Source organism: Suncus etruscus, chromosome 2 (genome assembly GCF_024139225.1).
Source record: "Suncus etruscus isolate mSunEtr1 chromosome 2, mSunEtr1.pri.cur, whole genome shotgun sequence".
NCBI lineage: Eukaryota > Metazoa > Chordata > Mammalia > Eulipotyphla > Soricidae > Suncus > Suncus etruscus.
Window position 1 is genome coordinate 69,637,859 of NC_064849.1, and position 24,723 is coordinate 69,662,581.

At 36.8% G+C, this 24,723-nt stretch overlaps 2 protein-coding genes across 2 annotated transcripts; both read right to left on the reverse strand.

Moving 5' to 3' along the window:
* Window positions 1–7,694: 7,694 nt before the first annotated feature.
* LOC126001379 (olfactory receptor 11H4-like) lies at window positions 7,695–8,678 on the reverse strand. Its single transcript, XM_049768639.1, has one exon. The coding sequence runs from the start codon at window positions 8,676–8,678 to the stop codon at window positions 7,695–7,697; it is 984 nt and encodes a 327-aa protein (XP_049624596.1).
* A 13,167-nt stretch (window positions 8,679–21,845) lies between these two features.
* LOC126001387 (olfactory receptor 11H7-like) lies at window positions 21,846–22,790 on the reverse strand. The gene has a single exon (XM_049768647.1). It carries the CDS (start codon window positions 22,788–22,790, stop codon window positions 21,846–21,848), a length of 945 nt encoding a protein of 314 aa, XP_049624604.1.
* Between the last annotated feature and the right edge of the window lie 1,933 nt (window positions 22,791–24,723).

A 24,723-nucleotide genomic window follows, 5' to 3' on the forward strand; every position in this document is an offset into this window, starting at 1 on the left:
CTTAAAATCAAAACAAAACAAACTGAAAATTGAGCTCCTATATGATCCAGTAATACCACTCTTAGACATATACCTTAGGAACACACACAAAAAATGCTCTGCATTCCTATGTTCAGTGCAGCACTATTTACAATATTTAAAATCTGGAAACAACACAGATGTCCAACAACAGATGAGTGATTAAAGAAACTGTGGTACATCTGCACAATGGAATACTATGCAGCTGTTAGGAAAAATGAAGCCAGGAAATTTGCCTATATATTGGATGGACATGGACACTATTATGCTGAATGAAATGAATTAGAAGGAGGGGGATAGACATAGAATAGTTTTACCCATCAACGAAATATAAGAAAAACAAAAGGCAAATGGTAATAATATTCAAAGACAATAGAGATAAGGGCCAGGAGGACCAGCCTATGCTATGAAGCTTTCCACAAAAGTGTTGAGTGCTGTTGGCACACTAACTGCACTGACAACTACCATGACAATGATAGCAAGAGATAGAGGCAGAATACCTGTCCCAGAGACAGGTAGGGGATGTGGGTGGGGGGAAAATACAGGACATTGATGGTGGAAAAATTGCTCTGGTGAAGGATGCTATACATTCTATGAATGAAACACAACTACGAACATTTCTGTAACTATTGTACTTAAATAAATTATTTAAAAAGACTTCAGAGGATTTTACTCTCCTCTACTGCTGGTCAGAGTGTTACCTGATCCATCCCCTATGAAAAACAGTATGAAGGGTTCTCACTAAACTCAAAATTGAGTTGCCATATGACCCAGCAATCCTTCTTTTGGGTATCTATCTTCAAGACAGAAAAACATTCGTCCAAAAGAATGTATGCATACCTATATTCATTGCAGCACTCCTACAACAGCTAAGACTTGGAATCTATCTAGATGTCCAACAACAGATGAGTAGATTATGAAGATGTGGTACATATACACAATGGAATACTATATAGCAGTAAGAAATGATACAACGATGCAATTTGTAGCAACATGGATGGAACTTGAAATTATTATGTTAGATAAAGTAAGCCAGAAGAAGGATAAATACAGAATTATATCATATATATGTGGTATTTAGAACAGCTGCAAGAAGAAACACAATGGCCTAAATGGTAGTTTTCTCAAATACCGTTGGCCCCAGAGTATAGTGAGAGAAGGGAAGAAACTGAGTGGAAGAGGAGTAACACAAATGTTTATATTCTCTTCTATACTTCAGAGAGAACTGCAACAATGGATACAGCTTAGATTGTTTAGATTGAGCAGGTGTTCAATCAACGCTCTTTATAGATGAATATAATAATGTTCTAATGCTTTTATTCACAGGAACAGGTGCAAGAATGTGCTTGGAATCATGGACTCCCACTACAGTGCTCATAATAAGAATTTTTAGTGTCTTAATTATAATATGTCTATAATAACTCTTTAATCTTCTTGTTTATGATGGTTTTGGAGATATGGGTTGATCAGTCTTCTTCCTCACTACAGTTGTATTATATAAGACTCAAAATACAGTGCTCATTAAGAAGTCTTGACAAATATTCTAATCTATTCACTTTTCATTTGATTATACCTGCTAATATGATATAATGTTTATGCCCATAGATACCACTGAAATAGGCAACTTCATGGCATCAACTCTTGCTACAGTGTTCATTCATTGAGTATGATATTGCAATTTATTTTCAATTCAATCTAGTTGAATTGAAATAGTAAATTGAAATAATAAACCTAGTTTACTATTACATCATAATGCCTATGATTTCACTTTGCTTTCAGGAAAGAAACCTGGATGCTAAAGACCTTTTTGATGATACTTTATGGTGTAGACTCCTTTTACAGTGCTCATTATCATATTCTAAACTTGAGTACCCTCATCAATGCTGATTTGCCTAGGAAATGGAAAACCTTTTCATCTGACTTGCTGTTGTTATATTTTTTAAGTGTTCTGACCTGTTCCACTTGGTTCAGTTTTTCAACTGCAACCTACGCATCGATCTTCATTGTATATCTATGTGTGTGCCCGAGGGTATGTGTTGGCCACGTCTATGTCTGTTTTATATCCGTTTGTATGATACATAATGTCTTTATTGTATATAGTCCTTCCCCCTATTATATATAACCCTCCGTTTTCTCCCTCACCTGCTCATCACTTTACAAATCATTTTCTATCCTTTCTCTCTCTCACCCCTGATCTGTTATTTCTCCCTATTTAACCCTATTTGCTCTCAATTCTTATCTCCTCAGGAACTGGATTACCCCCACTCCAATCAGCTGCCATCCAGCTCCCAAAGTGAAAAGTCAGATTCCAGTCCGCCTTTCCTTGGCCTGGGAAGGAGGTGCCGCTGCCGCTGCTGCTGATTTGTTCTTGGTGGCCTCCTTTCTCCCACCTCCCTTTGTTGTGGACTGTGTTCGTGATCAGATTTGGCTTTTGACAATTCAATTCAATTCAATTCAAGGACATTTCCTGATTTGTGACTGTTGGGAGCCATTTTTTAGAATCTACAAGACCATGTTGCAGGCTAAAGCTGTGCTGCAAATTTTATCCCCCCACCCCCAAGTATTTGAAAAGACTTAAAGGTCACATGTATGTCTCCTTCGATTAGTTCTTTATATGTATTTCCTTAGTAGGTATAATTCTTATTCTTTATATTCTTATGTAGTGGCAATTTTCCCCATCCCTTTTTTGGGAACTATTTAGTAGGAAATTTTAGTAAGTTTCTCTTGGATCCTGAGTTTATGTTAGACCCAGGTTATTGGAATTGTTTAGCTTGTTATTTTTACCTCCCTATGCACCAGTATATCATGTAGCATTGTTCTTTTCTGCATAGGCACATTAAAATGAGGGAAAATCTTATGTATAGAAAAAAGTTCTTATCTAATATGAATAAGAACTCATAAATTTTTTATTGCATGAGGGCCTTTCACTCTGAACATGTGTCATAGTGACTTGACTTAGGCGTCAATCTATCAGACCTAGGCGGTTCACCCTCAAACCTTGGATCCCATCTTTGGAACAAGTTTTCTGCACCAACACGAGGAATTGAACTTCTACTGGGAAAGGCCCTAATGCTGCCTTGGCACTGACTTGCTCCAGAGTGGGTTCATATGACACCTTGAAGCTGGAAACAGGAACAACTTGTTTTTAGGGCAGATTTCCCTGCCTCAGCACTTAACAGTGAGATGAAATCAGATACTTTAATTACAGAAGCCTGACTCTGACAACTGTATTGATAAGGATTTATCTTGGTACCATGAAGAAAGAAAGACTTTGAGGTTAGACAACTTAGTATGCTCAGAGCCTGTAGTTGGTCTTATGGCTGTATGCTTCATGGGTAGGGTCTACCTATTTTTAGGTCAAAGGTTTTTTCTTTCTATTTTCCCCAACTTTTGCTGTGCCTATGCAAAAAACTGCCATCCTCTTTTTTCATATTTTTCTTTATTTTCCTTTTTTATCTTTTAAATATGGGCTCCTGCCTTTTTCATAGAACCTTGGGACATGGATTACTTGTTTTGTCTCATATTTCTGCATTTTTTTCTATAAAATTAAGAAGAAAAGAAAAAGGATGGGGGCAGGGGCCAAGTGATGTTAGGTGCATTGATGGAGAATAAATGGAAAGAACTAAATATCCAAGCCAAAGTCATAGATAGAATAATAATAGATAATAATAGAAAAAATAATAGAATCAAGATACCTAAACTTTAACAACTTAAACTTAAATGGGACAAAAGGGAGCAAAGGATGATGATATAGGATGCACTTTGGAAACATTGGTGGAGGAAGATCGACAACTGGTGGTGGTAATAGCCTTGATTTACTATATATCTGAAATTCAACTATGAAGGACTTTGTAGATCACAATGGTTTCAATAGATTTTGGCTATTGTGAGTAGTGTTGCAATGAACATAGGAGTGCAGAGGTATTTTCTGAATTGTGTTTTTGATCTTCTAGTACCTTAGAAATACCATTCTTAGGAGTGGTATTTCTGGGTTATTAGGATGTTCAATTTCTAGATTTTTGAGGACTATCCATATTGTTATCCACAAAGACTGGACCAGTCAAAATTGAATACTATGCAGCTGTTAGGAAAAAATGAAGTTATGCAATTGGTTTATACATTGATAGATATGGAAAATATGCTGAGAAAAATGAACCAGAAGGAGAAGGATAGACATAGAATGATTGCAATAATTTATGGGATATAAAAATGATAATATGTTAACAGTATCCAGAGACAATAAAGACAATGGCTATGAGGACCAGTCCATGGTAGAAAGCTTGCCACGTATAACGGGAGTGCAGTTAGGGCAGAGAAGGGACCACTATGACAATCATAGTTGGAAATAATCTCTCTGGACAAGAACTGGCTGCTGAAAGAAGATAAAGTGATATGCAGGATACCCCTTAAGTAACAATTTTGCAAACCACAATGTTTAAAAGGAAAAAAAGGGGGAGAGAGAACATGAGAGAAAATAAAATGTCTGCCACATAAGCAAGCAGGGAAGAGGGCAAACTGGGGAGTGAGGGAAGCTTGGAACATTGTAGGGGGGAAGTGTGCAATATTGAAGGGATGGATATTGGCCATTGTATCACTGAAACTCAGCCATGAACAACTTTATAACTGTTTATCTCAGTGATTCAATTAAAAATTTAATTGCTGTGTGAGCATGACTTATCAAGACACAGCAAGACCACTCTAGTCATATATAATATAGACAAAACTAAGGACACTATTACAACCATACACAATAATGACTAAATACCCTCTCTTTAGGTGAATTAAAATGCCATCATCCTCTTTACCAAGTAGAATTTTAGCTCAGCTGGTTTCTTGATACAAATTAAGACCTTTTCAAAGAATTTTTCTCAACTTTCTGACAGCATCCAAAGAAACACCCCACTTCCATAAAATCTTCCCAAAATCTATTAATAATCATGAATCTTTTCTAACATTTTTTGAAGATGCCCAATATACCTTGTTCTCCCACACTGCAAAATGCCTATACACATTGAACTCATATTTGTTCAATGTAGGTGCAAACATACCTCATTTTCCATTACTTCCTCCTCATGAATCCTTAGCTCTGTTCAGATCAATCATAAAAATATTCAGCTCTTGATCTGCACACCATTGTTAACCTGCCCTTTAAACACTAAGAGCAGCAATTTGACCTTTGTTATGCATTTATATAGAGATTCTTATGGTGTTAATTTTGTCTATATTATATATGATGAGAATGGTCTTGCTGTGTCTTGATAAGTCATGCTCACACAGCAATCTTTTTTTTTTTGGTCACACCCGGCAGTGCTCAAGGGTTACTCCTGGCTCTATGGTCAGAAATCACTCCTGGCAGGTTCAGGGGACCATATGGGATGCCAGAATTCGAACTTCTGACCTTCTGCATGCAAGGCAAATACCTTACCTCCACTCTATCTCTCTGCTCCCCTCCCCAGCAGTCTTGTTAAATTTTGGCTTTCTAGAAATGTTGACATTCCACAGGGTCATACTGTGGCTTGACTGGAAGGTGGGTGGCTTCTCCGACACACTAAAATCTCACAAGTGCTAGGCCAATTCCTAACTACCAGAGATCACTTTCTCAAATTCTTCTTCTTCTTCTTCTTCTTCTTCTTCTTCTTCTTCTTCTTCTTCTTCTTCTTCTTCTTCTTCTTCTTCTTCTTCTTCTTCTTCTTCTTCTTCTTCTTCTTCTTCTTCTTCTTCTTCTTCTTCTTCTTCTTCTTCTTCTTCCTTCTTCTTCCTTATTCTTCTTCTTCTTCTTCTTCTTCTTCTTCTTCTTCTTCTCCTCCTCCTCCTCCTCCTCCTCTTCTTCTTCTTCTTCTTCTTCTTCTTCTTCTTCTTCTTCTTCTCCTCCTCCTCCTCCTCTTCTTCTTCTTCTTCTTCTTCTCCTCCTCCTCCTCTTCTTCTTCTTCTTCTTCTTCTCTTCTTCTTTTCTTCTTTTCTTCTTCTTCTTCTTCTTCTTCTTCTTCTTCTTCTTCTTCTTCTTCTTCTTCTTCTTCTTCTTCTTCTTCTTCTTCTTCTTCTTCTTCTTCTTCTTTCCTTATTGTCGTTGTTCTATCATTCTAGTCCTCTTTCCTCCTATTTTCTCCACCTCTTCCTCCTCTTCTTTTTCTCTTCTCTTCTTCTTCCTCTTCTCTTCTCCCTTTTCCCCATCTCATCCTCCTCCTTTTTATTTTCATGGAAGGTGCTTTCACCCTTGTATTATTTCTTTGGTTTCAGTAATGGAAATGATAAAAGAACTTCAACAAATTAATTAGCATGTATCTAAGTTTTATTTAAAACTTTCAAAAAAGAGAACTGTTGAAATAGTTTCTTTTGGTCCAGTAAGTTTTGCCCCTATTTATTTTATTTATTTATTTTTTTTACAAATTAAAAGTATCTTTTTTTTTTTGAAATCACCTAGCAGTGCTTGGGGTTCATGTCTTTGGTGCTTCTGGGACCCTGTGTGACTGACTGAAGGTTGAAACAAGTTCTGCACACAGGCATGCATACCAATGTTGTGAGCTATGTCTCTGTCTCCTCTTCTATCATTTCCATTTTTTTTACATTGTTTGGCAACACTTGGTGATACTCAGGGCTCATTAATGGTTGTGTTTGGGGTATCATACGGGATGCTGGGGATTGAACCCTGGTTGGACGTAAGTAAGGGAAGTACCTTACCCTCTATGTTAGGAATTCTCATTACTAATTATTAAATAGAAAGTATAATTACATAATATTATTAGATTGGGTAAAATAAAGAAATGGATGTATGTTAAAGATTATGCAAATACTCACGGTGAATTGAAAGTCACTGTACCTTTAATTTGCACCAAACATGTGCAGTCTCCATATATATATATATACATATATATATATATATATGTGCAAGACTCTGAGTCCTATCCTGGAAGCACATGCTTTCTCCACAGGCACTGCCAGATTTTTATCTGGTGGCTCTAAGAATAAATATTTAAAAAAATTTTTTAGCATCTATTCAGGTTTTTGTGTGTGTGTGTGTGTGTGTGTGTGTGTGTGTGTGTGTGTGTGTGTGTGTGCAACCTGGGTATGCTCAGGGCTTACTTATGGCTCTGAGCTTAGGAATCACTGCTGGCTGGGCTCAAGGGACTATATGTGGGTTAGGTATTGGACCTATGTTGCCCATGTACAAGTACAAACATTTACTTAAAATATACTTAAAATAACTCTCTGATTCCATTGTTTGTAAGTTTTTTTGGGGGGAGTCACACGTGGTGGGCAGGGGTTACTTTTGGTAATCACTTTTGAAATTACTCCTGCTGATGCTTAGGGGACCATATGGAATGCTGGGGATTGGATCTGGGTTGGTTGCTTGCAAAGAAAAATGACCTACCCACTGAACAATTATTCTGGCCCCATTTATACATTTTTAAAAGAATAAAATTTTTAGTAAAGTCTAAAATAATATCATATAGTAACCCATTTCCAAAGAGGCTTTGTAAAAGATATTTATTTTATGTTGCAGTCCAGTGAATTAAGGTTTTAGAAGTTAGTGCAGGTATATAACATGGTCACAATTTCAGGAAAAGTGATGACCTCACACTACCCTGAGTGAGGTCGAAATACTTGAAAAAAAAAAACCTGTATCTATATCTGTATCTTCATTAGAACCTAGAAAGTATGGCAGGTGTCCATAATGTTCATGAATTTTGACTGATTTTCATTCCAAACAGGACATTCTTCAAGGCAAGTTTCATGTCCTTATTACGAAGACTGTAGATCAGGGGATTAAAGAGAGGAGTCATTACTGAATATATTAGTGTGAGGATCTTCTGCATTAAAATTGGGATGCCATATGTAGGACTCACATACATCACCATTACTGTTCCATAGAATAGTGACACCACAGCTAAATGAGAACCGCAGGTTGAAAAGGCTTTTTTCCTGCCAGCTGATGAAGGGACCTTAAAAACAGCTCTGAGCAACAAGATATAGGATCGAAGAATATACATAACAGTGCAAAAGAGGACAAGTGAGCTCTGAGCATAGAAAATAAATTCAGTAATGGGAGCTGGAGCACAGGACAGAGCCATCAGTGGGTCCATATCACACAGGAAGTGGTCAATGACATTGGGACCACAGAAGGGAAGTTGGGAGATGAAAAAAATGGGGATGGGGTAGCCAAGGAATCCAATAAGCCAGCACAGAGATACCAGTATTCTGCACAGTTTCCCAGTCATGATGGTGGGGTAGTGGAGTGGCTGGCAGATGGCTAGGTACCGATCATAAGCCATTACTGCCAGGAATAGACATTCAGTTGTGCCCAAGGAAAAGAAGAAATAGAACTGGAGGAAACAACCTGAAAATGAAATAGTCTTGGTTTTAGAGAGAATGTTGGATAGCATATTAGGGACAGTGGAAGAAACATACCAGATCTCAAGGAAGGCAAAGTTTCCCAGCAGAAAGTACATGGGGGTATGTAGTCGTGGTTCTCTTCTCACAGCACAGACAATGGCTCCATTCCCAAGCAATGTTAAGACATAAATCACCAAAAGTAATGAGAAGAGGCAGATCTGTATCTCCCAGCAGCCAGGGAATCCCAGAAGCACAAATTCAGTCACAAAATGTGGTGCTGACCTGTTCATGAGTCTTAAATAAAAAAAAAAGACATACCTATAACTCATAAGTGTTTTTGATTTAATATTTCAAGGACTTAATTAGGAAAATAAGTTAGGCTCTGAAACAGGTGAAATAACCCTACACAGAGTGATTTTTTAAAATCTCTATAGTATTTTGCTGGAATCAAATGCAAAAATGTACACCTCATTTATAGAAACACATCTTTTATTTTTCTTTGATCGTTAAAAAGCTCTTTGTTGATTTTCTTTGTTTTCAATTCTAATTATAGTTCTTTATATACAAACTAATTTTTCTATTATTCAGCTTAGATGATGTTTTTGAAGGATAGCTGGTGTGAAATTGTCTTTAATCTTTGAAAATAGAATAGAATTAATTTATTTACAAGTAGAGCTAAAATCCACTACAAAACATTGGACTTAAAATAGTTTAATCTAATAACTTAATTGCCATAGGCAATTACTAATTTCTACATTGCCATAGACAATTAAATCACTACATTTAAGACTCAAGATCACTTTTTTTCCTATTAATTGCTTTATTTAAGCACCATGTTAGAAAACTGTTCATTGCTAGGTTTCAGTTATACAACATATACCATTCTTCACCAGTGCACCCTTCCCACCACCCATGTCTTCCATATTCCTTATACTCTCGCCTATCTCTAGAGCAGGCAATTTGCTTCACTTTCATTCTTCTTTCCTCACCCTCTCTTTCCTTTTAGACACTTGGTTTACATTATTGTTAATGGAGGAGTGCCTTGCATGTCACGTTCTCCCCGATCGAGTTCTTATCCAGAATGATCAGTTCCAACAATCATTCTCCTAGTATACCTTTCTCTATTCTAACAATACTCACCTCTCTTGTTGGTGGGCTTTTTACTGTGGGAAAGACCTCCTGATCTTTATCTCTATTGTCCCTGGATATTGTTACCATACTATTTTTTGTTTTTCTTATATCCCACAAATGAATGAGATTATTCTGTCTATCTCTTTAACTCTGGCTAATTTTACTCAGCATAATAATCTCCATGTCCATCATGTATAGGCAAATTTCATGGCTTTATTTTCTTAACGGTTGCATTGTATTCCATTGTGTAGATTTTCTTTAGCCACTCATCTGTTGTTGGGTACCTGGGTTGTTTCCAGATTCTGGCTATTGTAAATAAGAGTGCAGAGGTCACTGTTGTATTGTTTTTGTGTTCCTAGGGTATATCTGTAAGATCAGTATTGCTGGGTTATATAGAATCAAGCTCACTCTTAAGTGTTCCCTTACAGATTTTATTTCTGTTTTTTTTTTTTTTTTTTTGGGCCATATTCAGTTATACTTGTGGGATACCTTTGGCTTGGAAGTTATTGAAGGTTGGGTTTGTTCCCACTGGTGTTCTGGGGATCATGTGGCTCCAGGAATCAAATCTGAAGATCCTGAATGAAAAAAAAAAACCAGCATATATTCCAATCCTTTAAACTATCTCTATGATCCCAGGGCTTCCTTGTAAATCTACTTGAACAACTTGAGCTAGAGCTAAAAATATACAAAACACAAATGTTTGCAAGGCAAATGCCCTATCCACTGTGCTATTACTTCGACCCCTTACAAATATATATTTTTAAAGAGAACAAGTGAGTTATATTTTTAAGCACTTGTTTATATTTATTTTCATGTTTTAGTCTCTCATTCTATAACTTTCAATATTCGGATCCTATTTGTATAAAATGATACATTACTTTAGAATGTATAAAGTGAATAAAAATAAAAGAATTGAGATCAAATGAAGTTTTGGCTACAATTTTTTTCTGGTTGAATAAATTTTGTTTTCTGAGAGGAATAAAGTGTATTTAAAGATGCTGAACAGGCACTTACTTTGTGGTATTTTAGAATTTATACTTAAGAATTAATATGTACAAATCCTGGGGCTGAAGAGATAGCAGAGAGATAAGGCCTTTGCCTTGCACACAGCCAATCCAGGACGAAACAGGGTTCAATTTCTGGCATCCCATAGAGTCCCCTGAACCTGCCAGGAGCGATTTCTGAGCACAGAGCCAGGAGCAACTCCTGAATAGTGCTGGATGTGGCCCAAAACCAACCAAACAAATGAACAGCAAAAGTTGTACAAATCCTGGACCATAGCCATAGCACTGTACTGAAGGTAGAGCATTTGCATTGCACACGACCTAGATTCAATTCCTGGCATTTCATAGAGTCTCCAAGCCTTCCGGGAGTTATTTCTGAGCACAGAGCCAAGAGTAATCCCTGGGTAACCTCAAAAATCAAAACAACAAACAAAAGTACAAATTCTATACTAAAAAACCAGAGTAACTTTATTATTAAATAGAATTTAAAATCACTGAGTAAGTCTTAAAATAAAATGGTAGTTTCGAAGTGACTTTTTAAAACTTTATAACGTTGTTAGGAATGGAAAAGAAAGAAATATGAAAGGCAATGAACAAAGAATTAAAAAGAATCATTTGTGATTCCATGGAGACTAGGGTATGTTTGGGCTTTGATATCAATAGTACCTTGCTGGGTGATTCCTTTGATTTGTTTTTGTGCTATTACTGGTGGTACTCAGAAGCTATTTTGATCTTTGCTCAGGAGTGACCTCTGGCAGTGCTTTGAAGGTCATATGTAGTACTGGGGATTGCATCTGGAATGACTGCAAGCAGGGCAAAGGATCTTTCCTTTTGTTTTCTTTCCCTAGCTTCTGTTGTGTAATTTTCAAGGAAGCATAAAGAGAGGTCTGAACAGTTGTTTAGTTTTTCAATAACGCTGAATTTAGTAGATTCTATTCCAGATTACTATTTATAAAGCATAAATAAGTTACTTTTTCTGATATAGTTCAGGAACTAAATCTAGGCTCACAGATTTAAGTCATGAATTAGAATCATAATGAGACCTATGCTTCCTATCTTTCTCTCTGAAAAATGTACCTTGTCTACTTAATATGAATGATAGTTTAGGACAATCTACTTACATAGTATTACATATTGTTTCCATTTTTCTACCAACACACCCTGTGAGATTAGCTAGCAGCAGCAATAGTCTCAGCCTATTGTTAAAGTGTAGACAGGTAAAGGATGGTAATTTTAGGATTGGGAAGGATATAATATAAAAACTAAAGTAATAAATTTTCATTTTAACCCTTGATATGATAATTGAGTTTATAAGTTCTGTATGTTATACTCCAAAACCTATAAAATTACTTGGTGGGAATAATCACATAATAGAATGAAATATACATAATTTAATGCCATATAATTATACTGTCCCATGCTTTTTTTTTGTTTTGTTTTTGTTTTTGGGTCACACCCGGCAGCTCTTGGGGGTTACTCCTGGCTCTACACTTAGAAATCGCTCTTGGCAGGCTCAGGGGACCATATGGGATGCCGGGATTCAAACCACCATCCTTCTGCATGCAAGGCAAACACCTTACTGCTGTGTTAGCTCTCCTGCCCTTGTCCCATGCTTTTGAAATTAATAAATAACCATAAACCACAGTTCTAGGTAATAAGCTATTTCATATTTCTTTTTGATCAGGAAACCAACCAACCAAAATAACAACAACCAACCAGTCCACTCACCTTAAAAATTGTAGTTTGGATGTATAGATTCTTTCCAAAGCTCCCTCACTTGGAACTTTATTCTTAGTTTAAACGAAGAATATATCACCTAATTACTCCTAAAAAATAAAATTTTTCTCAGAAAGATGATGATAATCGACATAGTATTGAAGAAAATGGTGAAGATACTGTTTATTTTATAGATAAATCTTAGAAAATTTGTATTAACTTTAATCCAGTGACTGCAAGTGCCCTGCATTCACATGTGCTATATTTACCTTATTATCTATGACATATTACAGAGGAATAATGACTAATTAGGTACATTCTAATTCTAAGTACATAGTATATCACAACAGAGACATTTTTTTTCTCACATTCAATGATGGATTTTCTGATTTAGCTTGGAGAACAGAAAAGATTGATATAGTGGAGTTGAACATCACTGCAGCATCAGGCACCTCCTCTTCATTAATTTTGATGAGGGAATCTCCAGACGAGAGCATTATGTGGTTAATTGGATGCTTCATTTCTGGAGGCTCTAGAGGCTTGTTTGCTAAGACTTTGTTGAAATATTTAACATGTGAAACAGAATTAACTCTTAGGAGTTACGCTATAACTGTGTCTCTCCCCAAACAGTCTCTGACTTCGTTATGTTTCTCCTTGCATATACCCCTCTTTTTCATTTTTGAGAATCATGCCAGTTGTAATTTGACCCCATTTGAGGTTTTTTTTTTTTGATAATGTTAAGGAAATAGAGAACCAAGGGGGAGGGGAACTGAGTAAATTCTAGAAGGCTTTATATGGCAGCAACTGCTTTCCAATAAGGAATCACTTTCTGTGGCAATCAGTCCAATGAATAGATGTTTTGCTCAGGGCTCTCATTCTGGAACAGAGACATATTTATGATAAATATTCCTCTTTAGGTTAAATGGCGTGCTTAAAACCAGAAACAGAAGATTGTATTCTGTTGGTCATTAAAAAATTAAATTTATAAATTTCTTTTGGAGTTTTTCACTGTGATAACCAATAGGGTTATTACTATAATGTAACTGCCATAGGTGGCCTAACCATGAAGTGTAGTGATCTTGAGGCAGAGGAAAATCAAGGATGGCAGAAATTACTTGACAAACTCATCTAGTTGAATTGTCAATTTTCACTGTGATTTCACTCTAACAATAATGGTGAAGACACAGCTTCGGTTTTTAAGGAAGTTACTTAACCCTTTAAAAATATAAAATTGGGGTTTCTGTTTATAGGTCTGATAAGCCACTTCTTGAAAATATGACTCCCAGGAAAAAAAGGACAGTGATATAAATAAAAAATTGTCAGTAATAGTTACTGCAGCACTTTATATATTGAGTTTATTTATTTACTATTAATTTTAGTCATATAATGCACAATAACCCTCACCGGTGTGAACCCCATACCACCATGCCAACAGCCTCCCCCACCTTTCCTAATGCTCACCTCCTCTCCACCAATCCTCCTCCACCTGCCCCTGGGGCAGGCATTTCAACGCTCCCTCCCTTCATTTCTTCCTCCCTTTCTTTCTCTCTTCTTTTTTGACACTGTGATTTTCACTACTGTTAATGAAGGGGTGTCATGCACATCACTTTATCCTCTTTCAGCACCCAGTTCTTGTCCAGAATGATCAGTTCCAAGTGAGTTTATTATTATCAGACACCCATTGAGTCTTCATAGCTGCCATATCAAATATTATTACCTTACCTGTGAATATTTATAACTGGATACCATATTCTATTGAATTAATCAATCTGTCCATTTCCCAATTAATATCTTACTCTTTTGATCACTACAGCTTTGTAATAGTTTGAAATAAAAATGTTTGATGTTAGTGTTTGTTATTTCTCAGAGATGTTTAGGTTATTTGAGGTCTTTTCTAATATATAAATTACTTTATTTAAAGACAAATAATAATAATAATAATGTATGAAATAATGATAGAGAAGAAATGGAAATTAAAAACACATCCTGTTCACATTAGTGCCACACATACTCAGATATCTTGGAGTCAACTTAACTACAGACTTGAAGGACCTATACAAAGAAAACTACAAAACCCTGCTTCAAGAAATAAGAGAGGACATGTGGAAATGGAAACACATACCCTGTTCATGAATTGGCAGAATTAACATAATTAAAATGGCAACACTCCCCAAAGTTTTGTACAAATTTAATGCAATTTTTCTCAGGATATCCATGACATTCTTCAAAGAAGTGAATGAAACACTCATAAAATTCATTTGGAACAATAAACATTCAAAAATAGCTAAAGCAACCCTTAGGAAAAAGAGGATGGGAGGCATCACTTTCTTCAACTTTAAATTGTACTACAAAGCAATAGTCATTAAAACAGCATGGTTTTGGAATAAAGACAGATCCTAAGATAAATGAAATAGAGCTTACTATACAGAGAATGTTCCCCAGACATACAATCAATTAATCTTTTTTATTAATATCTTTATTTAAACACCTGATTACAAACATGATTGTAGTTGGGTTTCAGTCATGTAAAGAATATCCCCTTCATAGTGCAACATTCCCATCACCAATGTCCCAAATCTCCCTCCTCCCCACTCCATGCCTGCCTGTATTCTAGACAGGCTTTCTATTTCCATCATTCATTCACATTGTTATGAGAGTTCTCAATGTAGCTCTACTCCAGCTGCGCTCATCACTCTTTTTTTTTTTTTTTTTTGGTTTTTGGGCCACACCCTGTGACGCTCAGGGGTTACTCCTGGCTATGCGCTCAGAAGTTGCTCCTGGCTTCTTGGGGGACCATATGGGACGCCGGGGGATCGAACCTCGGTCTGTCCTAGGCTAGCGCAGGCAAGGCAGGCACCTTACCTCCAGCGCCACCGCCCGGCCCCCCTCATCACTCTTTGTGGTGAGCTTCATGTAGTGATCTGGAACTTCCAGCCCTCCTCTCTTTTGTCTCTGAAAATTATTGTAAGAATGTCTTTCATTCTCTCTGACTTATTTCACTCAGCATAATAGATTTCATGTACATCCATGTATAGGAAAATTTCATGACTTCATCTCTTCTGATGGCTGCATAATATTCTATTGTGTATATGTACCACAGTTTCTTTAGCCATTCATCTGTTGAAGGGTATCTTGGTTGTTTCCAGAGTCTTGCTATGGTAATAGTGTTGAAATGAATATAGGTGTGAGGGAGGGATTTTTGTATTGTATTTTTGTGTTCCTAGGGTATATCCCTAGGAGTGGTATAGCTGGATCATATGGGAGCTCAATTTCACTACAAGTGTGACAAGGGGGGAAACCTCGCAGGCAAACACCATGCACAGAGAATGAAGATAATAGCTCTGATGACCCAAAAATTACCAACCATTTGATTAACCTCTCAGGTAAGGAGTTTAGAATAGTAATATGGAAGATCCTCATGGAAATCAAAGAAAACATAGTTCTAGCTGAACAGAACACAAAGACAAATCAGAAAACTCCAAACTGAAATAACAGATCTGAACAACACGGTAGCTAAACTAAAAAACTCAATGGAAAGACTCTTCAACAGGGCAAAAGCAGTGGAGGACAGACACAGTGAACTGGAAGATGAAATGCAGAACAACTCCATACAATCAATTAATCTTTGATAAAGGGGCAAGAAATGCAAAATGGAGCAAGGAAAGTCTCTTCAAGTGGCATTAGGAAAAAAAGTGGTCAGCCACTTGTGAAAAAGTGAACTCAGACCTCCATCTAACACCATGCACAAAGGTCAAATCCAAATAAATTAAAAACCTGGATATCAGACCTGGACCTATAAAGTATACAGAAGAACATGTACATAAAACAATACATTGAGACTAAAGGCATCTTCAAGGAGGAAACATCACTCTCCAAACAAGTTGAAATGGAGATAAACAGATGGGAATATATTAAGCTGAAAAGCTTGTGTACCTCAAAAGAGACAGTACCTAGGATACAAAAACCACCCACAGAATGGGAGAAACTATTCACCTAACACCCATCAAATAAGGGGCTAATATCTAAGATATACAAGGTACTGAAAGAACTTAACAAGAAAAAAAACTAACCCCATGAATAAGTGGGGAGAAGAAATGAGCAGCTAATTCCTCAAAGAAGAAATACAAATGGCCAAAAGGCACATGAAAAATGAAGCATTTTTGATTTGCAAATCAAAACAACAATGAGGTACAATCTCATGCCACAGAGACTGGCACACATCACAAAGAATAAGAACAAGTAGTGCTGGTGGGGATGTGGGGAGAAAGGAACTCTCATTCACTGCTGGTGGGAATGTAGTCTAGTCCAGCCCTTATGGAAAACAATATGGAGATTGCTCAAAAAACTGGAAATTGAGCTTCTCTATGATCCAGCTATACCACTAGGAACACAAAAACTCAATACAAAAATGCCTTCCTCTGACCTATATTCATTGCAGAGCTATTTACAATAGTCAGAATCTGGAAACAACCAAGATGCCCTTCAACAGATGAATGGCTAAAGAAACTGTGGTACATATACACAATGGAATATTATATAGCCGTCAGGAGAGATGAAGTCATGACATTTTCCTATACATGGATGGACATGGAAACTATTATGCTGAGTGAAATAAGTTAGAGGGAGAGAGATAGACACAGAATAGTCTCATTCATGTGTGGATTTTAAGAAAAAGAAGAGGTATTACTGTAATAATGCCCAGAGACAATAGAGATGAGGGCTGGAAGAACCCTGGCTCATGACATGAAATATGAAATAACTACATTGACAACTATCATGTCAGTGAGAGAAGTAGACTGCCTCTCTTAAATACATGTAGGATTTGAGAGAGGAGGGAGAGGGGGAGCACTGGTGGTGGGAATGTTTGCACTGGTGAATGGGGGTGTTCATTTTATGACTGAAGCCCAACTACAAACATCTTTGTAATCATAGTGCTTGAATAAAGATATTATTTACACAAAAAGATGATGTGTCACATAATTGATCATAATACATTTGTTTCCAGGTAAGTGGGAGTGAAATTATTAAACAAGAAATAAAAATATGATAAAGAAGAAAGTACAAAAGGAGTATAGCAAAAAATTGTGAAAATTATTTTAAGTTGCAATGAAGTAATTAAGTTATTGTCGGAAACTTTAGTAAGTTCTTGTTGCAAGTTGATCATCAGTTACTTCTTTTATTTATGAACATTACGTGGCTTCAGATGCACACTAGCTTCTAAACTGGTTTGTTTCTATGGGGATGATAGTGTTTAAAAAACTGTAGTTGTCATTCAGTTACATCTTATATTTATGAACATTATGTGGCTTCAGATGCACACTAGCTTCTAAACTGTCTTGTTCCTCTGGGGATGATAGTGTTTAAAAAACTGTAGTTGTGGGCCCGGAGTGGTGGCGCTAGTGGTAAGGCGGCTGCCTTGTAAGCATTAACCTAGGACGCACTGTGATTAGATCCCCCAGCGTACCATATGGTCTCCCAAGCCAGAAGCGATTTCTGAGCGCATTGCCAGGAGTAACCCCTGAGTGTCACCAAGTGTGGCCCATAATACCACAAACAAACAACCCCCCCCAAACTGTAGTTGTTCCATGGAGGCAAATATGTCCATGTGGTTCTGGATTTCCAAACACTATTGCTGGTACAGTGGCTTTTATGGGGTGGTTTCAACTGCCAGGCCTTATGGAAGTACAAGAAGGTTGAGGAGAGTGCCCACAGTCACTCCGACCAAGACCTGGTGATCGCAGTCTAAATACGCCAAGTTTGGAGTCAGTTTGATGTCTCTGCAGAAGCCATGATGAGTGGTGAAGCTGAGCTATTGGTGAGGGAGTGATGAGTGCAGCAGGCATGACTTGGGCAGAGCAGGCACTGAGCCCTCTCTTCCTGAGATTTCCAGCCTTCAGCTGCGTGGCCAGTGTACCCATAATTTTTCACAGCTTGCTTCATATCTCTTTCAAGAACAGAATGAGTCTATGGAACTGTGCGAATGCAGACTTGGCGATGCATATGTCTATTTGAGGTCTTTTATGGCTCCACATAACACTTAGAGCTGTTTTTATACTTTGATAAAAATGTCATTAAAATTTTGTTAAAAATATCATTAAGTCTATTTCTGATTTCAGATGGTTTATGCTATTAGACAGTTTATGCCTTTATAGTATTATTTAGACAGTTTGTACTATTCTTTCAATCCACAAATATGGCATATATTTACTTATTTTATCTTATTTAATTTGTCTCTCCACAGTCAAAAGTTTTCACTGTACAGGTTTTACAGTAACTTAGTTAACATTCTTTTTTTGTTGTTAATTTTTAGGTCACACCCAGTGGTTTTCAGGGGTTACTCATCGCTCTACACTCAGGAATTACTTCTGGTGTGGTTGGGGACCATATGGGATTAAACCTGGGTTCATCATGTTCAAGGAAAGTGCCCTGGGCCCCGAGAGATAGCACAGCAGTGTTTGCCTTGCAAGCAGCCATCCAGGACCAAAAGGTGGTTGGTTCGAATCCTGGTGTCCCATATGGTCCCCCGTGCCTGCCAGGAGTTATTTCTGAGCAGACAGCCAGGAGTAACCCCTGAGCAACGCCGGGTGTGGCCCAAAAACAAACAAACAAACAAAAAAACAACAAAAAAACAAGGAAAGTGCCCCAACTTAGTTAAAATTATTCATTTTTGATGATTTTGTGCTAATTAACTTGACTAGTAATTGTTTTACAATATATAATATGTAAAATCCTCATTCTACATTTAAAACTCTGCTTCACAGCTTAAATATGTCTAAATTATTTTTGGAGAGCACTTCTACCTGTGTTTGAGGACCCAGGGTCACTTCTGATATTGTTTGGATTCAGTGGTGCTCAGCTAGCAACAGAGTTACACCTAGCAATGCTTCAGGGGCCATTGTGCCATGGATAGAATCCGCCACCTCACAGTTGCTCAGCTGCCCGAGTCACATCATTATTCCAATATATACAATGATTGCTTGTCAATAAAACCTCAATAAGTTGGGAAACATAAATTAAAATATTTTTATACATATAAAATAGTACTCACTGTCAGTAGATCTGCATATAAAATTATTATTTTAGGAAGAAGGAATATGATAATAGATACATAAATCCATCAAAGTATAGTAGTATTAGAAATGGAATTAATAAAATTTACACATAATATTCTGTACGTTATAGTACACATAAAAGTAAAATTAAGGCTAGAACGATTGCACAGTGGGTAGGGCATTTGTCTTGCACACAACTGACCCAGGTTTGATCCCCAGCATCACATATGAACCACATGTGGTCCACATTTTGGACCACACACAGCTTGCTAAGTCCCCAAAGCCTTCAAGGAATAATTTCTGAGTACAGAACCAGGAGTAACTTCTGAGCACTGCCACAGGTGGCCTCTCCTCCTCAAAAGTAAAATCTATGACAGAAAATTGCCCAAAGGATGAGTGAGGGATTAGAAACATATTGGTATACTGGGGCTGGAATGATAGTACAGTGTGAAGGGCATTTGCCTTGCAAGAAGTCAAGCTAGTTCAATCCGAAGCATACCATATGGTGTACCCTGAGCACTGTTAGGAGTAATTCCTGAGTACAGAGCCAGAAATTATTCTTGAGCATTGCCTGTTGTGACCTATAATGACCCTAAACACTGTATTACCACCCAGGGAAAGTGGGTCCAGAGCAAGAGTTGCCGCAGGAAATAACCCAAATAAAGCTGGGTGAAATATGTGTGGTTAGAGTAGCAATTTGTTTAGTGAAGTTGAGAGAGAGAAAGAGTGAAAGAGAAAGTGATGATCTATATAGAAAGTAATATATATGTACATATATATACATATATAAAGAGAGATAGAAGGAGAGGGAGGAGGGGAGAGCAGGGGAAGGGAGGGTGTTGGGTGCAAAAAAAAAAGGAGAGGAAGATAGGGAGGGAGAGAGAGAAGGAGAGTGCAAAAGAAAGGAAGAGAGAGGGAGAGAGGGAAAGAGTGATGCCTGCCAGCCTGCAGTTTTTATTGAGTACAAAAACCTCCCCCAGGCAGAGGAGTAAGGACAGAAGGCCTATTCAAGATTTGCTGGTTACATGCTAAATCAGGAAGATTTCTTTTTGGGTAAAATCAACTTCTAAACAAACAGATACAATGAAACCAGGGATGAAATTTGTTTTGGGTGGAACCAAGTTGTAAGTTGTAAACCAACAGTGACTAAAAAAAAAAAAAAGGAAATATATTGGTAAAAATCTCATATATAGTTTATAAAATAGGATGATGTTAGGTAAAATTAGACTGATTAAATAAAGATGTATATGGTAAACCCTAAGTAGGATTGAAAAATTACTTTGAAGAGAATTTAGTGTTTCTCTTTTATTGTTTGTTTTGGGCCAAATCTGGCAGTTTTCAGGGTTAATGCCTGGCTCTGCTCTTAGGGATGAAACTCAAGTTAATTACATGCAAAGCAAATGAAGTGCTCTACCCACTGTACTATCTCTCCTGCCCCAAATTCAAATTATATTAGTTATTCTTTTAATAAACTCATAATTTTCCATATGAAGATTGCATATTAATTCTGCACAGAGATATTCGTATTAGTATATTCAAGTAAGCTTCTAGTCTTCCCTTGTATATTATTGGTGAAGATGATAAGTTGTTAGAATATAGAATCTACTTTACAATCTCTTACCGTAGTCAACATTGATATATGGGGTGACTATAAAATTCAGGACAATAGACTTCTATGTACTGTGCCTTTTTTTTTTTTTTTTTGTGTGGTTTTTGGGTCACACCCGGCAGTGCTCAGGGGTTATTCCTGGCTCCAGGCTCAGAAATCGCTCCTGGCAGGCACAGGGGACCATATGGGACGCCGGGATTCGAACTGATGACCTCCTGCATGAAAGGCAAACATCTCACCTCCATGCTATCTCTCCGGCCCGTACTGTGCCTTTTAAATAAGGCACATTAGATATGAATAAAAATAGCCAATGTAGTTTCTATATCATGACAAAGTTTTATGACCTGGGCCAAGATAAGTGGCTCAGTGATAGAGCATGAGTATATAAGAACATCCTTTTAATTCCTGTAATTGTCCCATGTGGCAGAGTACAACTTCTGGTGTGATTTTTGGCACCTCAACAAAGTAAGTGACCTCTGATACTACATTAAATACAAAATCTGACCTCTAACACCCAATAAAAATAGCAGCAGCAGCAACAATGTTGTGGAGAGAAATTGCAAAGTATCAAAACTCTTCAGAATTCAAAATCTTACTGGAACTAGATGTTAAGATTTTTTTTTGTATTTTGTTTTGGATCACACACAATAATGCTTAGTGTGTGCTCTTATCTATGTTCTGTGTTGAATATCAGCACCAGGTTGTCTGAGTGTTAGGCCATTGTTTTTATTATGTCATCTCACCAGCCTGTAATGGCTAATATTTCAATGTTATTTTTACTATGTGTAAAATAATCTCTTCCTTTTTAGAAATAAATATATGAAAATTTTATTTTAATTAAATGCTTAATTCCAATAATGTCAAAATATTACCAAATCCATGATACAATTTGATTTGTACAGAAGGATCACAATTGTATGAATAAGCCTAATTTGGAAGGGTTATTTTTCTACATTCAGAGAGTCATTATTTTACAAAACCTACTTATGAAGTTTGGTGAATTACCATTCCACAAAAGACTTTATGGAGGGCCAATTTCATATCTTTGTTGCGTATGCTGTAGATGAAGGGGTTTAAAGCTGGTGTCACAACAGAGTATATCAGTGTGATGATCTTATGCATAGCAACTGAATTATCAGATTTGGGACTTACATACATTACCATTATGGTTCCGTAGAACAGAGCCACCACAACTAAGTGTGATCCACAGGTAGAGAATGCCTTTTGCCTTCCGGTTGAAGAAGGAACTTGAAGCACAGCTCGAAGCACTAAGATATAGGACCCAAGGATGTACAAGCAGGTGAAAATGATGAAAAGAGAGCTCACAGAATGGAATACATCCTCTATGATTGGTTTGGAGGCACAGGACAATGCCATCAGTGGTTCCACATCACATAAAAAGTGATCAATGATGTTGGGACCACAAAAAGGTAGTTGAGAAATGAAGGAAATAGGAATTAAATGTCCAAGGAATCCAGTGAACCAACAAAAAGTCACCAGGATAATACAGAGCTGCCCTGTCATGATGGATGTATAGTGCAGTGGATGACAGATGGCTAGATAGCGATCATAAGCCATAACACAGAGAAATAAACATTCAGTTGTACCCAGGGAAAAGAAGAAATAGAACTGAGTGAAGCAACCAGAGAAAGAGATGGTTTTGGTTTCTGAAAGAAAATTGAACAGCATGTTAGGAACTGTGCAGGTCACATACCAGATTTCTAGGAAAGAAAAGTTGGCTAGAAGCATGTACATAGGGGTATGGAGTCGATGGTCACACCTCACTGCAGAAATGATGGCTATGTTACCAGTCAGAGTCAATATGTAGACAGAAAAAATAATTGAAAAGAGTGTGATTTGCATTTTCCACGTACCAGGAAAGCCCAATAAGATAAATTGTGTCACAGTAGATTCCCCTGACTTATTCATGGTCTCAAACTGTGAAAAGAAGACAGGGAATTACAAGTCACTTTGTTGCTGAGGACTTGGGAAGATTTTCTTAGAAAAGGGATTTCGATTTATAGGCAGTACTAGATAATCTAAAATAAGACTTGAATGCTCTATTCTGAGCATGCCTTTTCACTATGATTATTTTAAATGCAAAATTCCAGGCTGCTTAAACTTTTGGAAATAGTTAAATTTCACCTTCTTTTGATATCAAGAAATCTTAAATGAGAGACAAATTGTCTTATACCTAATTTTTTCAGTGGTAGTTATTTATATTTATATATATCAATTAAGTTTATTCATTTAAAATGTAAGAACATGTATGACATAAAAATAATCTGAATCTGACTTCACAGATTTAAGTTTTGTCATTATTTCAGATAATCTCTCCTTTCTGCTCTTCTTTTTTCCACCAATCTCAAGCTTTCTTTTAAGAAAAATTAATTTATTATACATATGTGCATATATTTTAGTTTTGAATCATACCTGGCTATGCTCAGGGTTTACTCCTGGTTCTGTTCTCAGGATCATTCCTGGTAGTGCTTAGGGTACCATATGCAATGCAGGGATTAAACAAGGGTCTGCTACATATAAGGCAATTGACTTACCTTTTAATTATCTTTTCTTGTTCTATATTTGTTATTTAACTCATTTTCATGATATTATAAAAAGTCAACAAAATATTCAGATATAATAAAATCTTAATATATCTTTATACTTCCTATTTTAAGATATACATTACCATGACCCAGTACAGTTTACAATTTTATTTTATTCTTTAATTTTAAGCAATGAAAAGTCACTATTATTTATTCAATGATAATTTACACAATTTATTATTTATATATTTAAATACATGCCATTAAAATAAATATAACATGAGGCTTATTAAAGAAGAATATTAAAATCAAGACAAGTTTCTCTTAAAGCCCTTACTGTCAGATGAGTTCACTTTGACCATTAAAAATAGTCTTCAAATTTTAAAATAACAATTTAAGAGAGTGGATGACATTGACACTAATTAGTTCACTTATTTTGTGGAGCTCAAGTTTTTCTTAAAAAAAAAAACAGCACTCAAGATCTGGTTTATTCTTGAGCCTCCTATTCTTTAATACTACTTGATCTCTTGTACATGTTGAATGAGCCTGCGCGGGTGAAGACACACCTGTGGTATATACAGTAGCAGCTATACTTATCTGAGAAGATGCCTTCTATATACTATACAAAGTTTTCCTAGGTCATCTGGAGTCCACAGGTAGGGCACAGAGAGAGTCTTCTTCATGACTTTATCGTAGAAGAGCTCCTTTTGTGACTTATTTACTTGCTGCTCAGTGTCAGGATGCAGTAGCATATTTTCTACAAAGTTCTAATTTATGCCTCATTTTTTAACCACTATTGAGAATTCTCAGGCATCTCTTTATGCAATCTTATAACTTTTCAAACTTTCTCTAGGGAACTTCTCACTTCTTGCTGGGGTTTATTAAAGTTTAAAAAAATTGGCCCACAGGGATTGTTAAAAATAATGTGCTACATTGACTCTGGAGGTCTCCTTATGTTAGTGCTTTTCTTTTTTTTTTTTTTTTTTTTTTTTTTTGTTTTTGGGCCACACCCGGTGACGCTCAGGGGTTACTCCTGGCTATGCGCTCAGAAGTCGCTCCTGGCTTGGGGGACCATATGGGACGCCGGGGGATCGAACCGCGGTCCGTCTCCTAGGCTAGCGCAGGTAAGGCAGGCACCTTACCTCGAGCGCCACCGCCCGGCCCCATGTTAGTGCTTTTCAAATGGTATACAATTTTGTGCCATGATTTAAAAATTTGTTTAATTAAATGCTTTACTGAGGATTAAGGAGATAGTTTTATATTACTACATATGTGGTTTAGAAAGCATCACTTTTTATGACTTTTAAGATAAAACT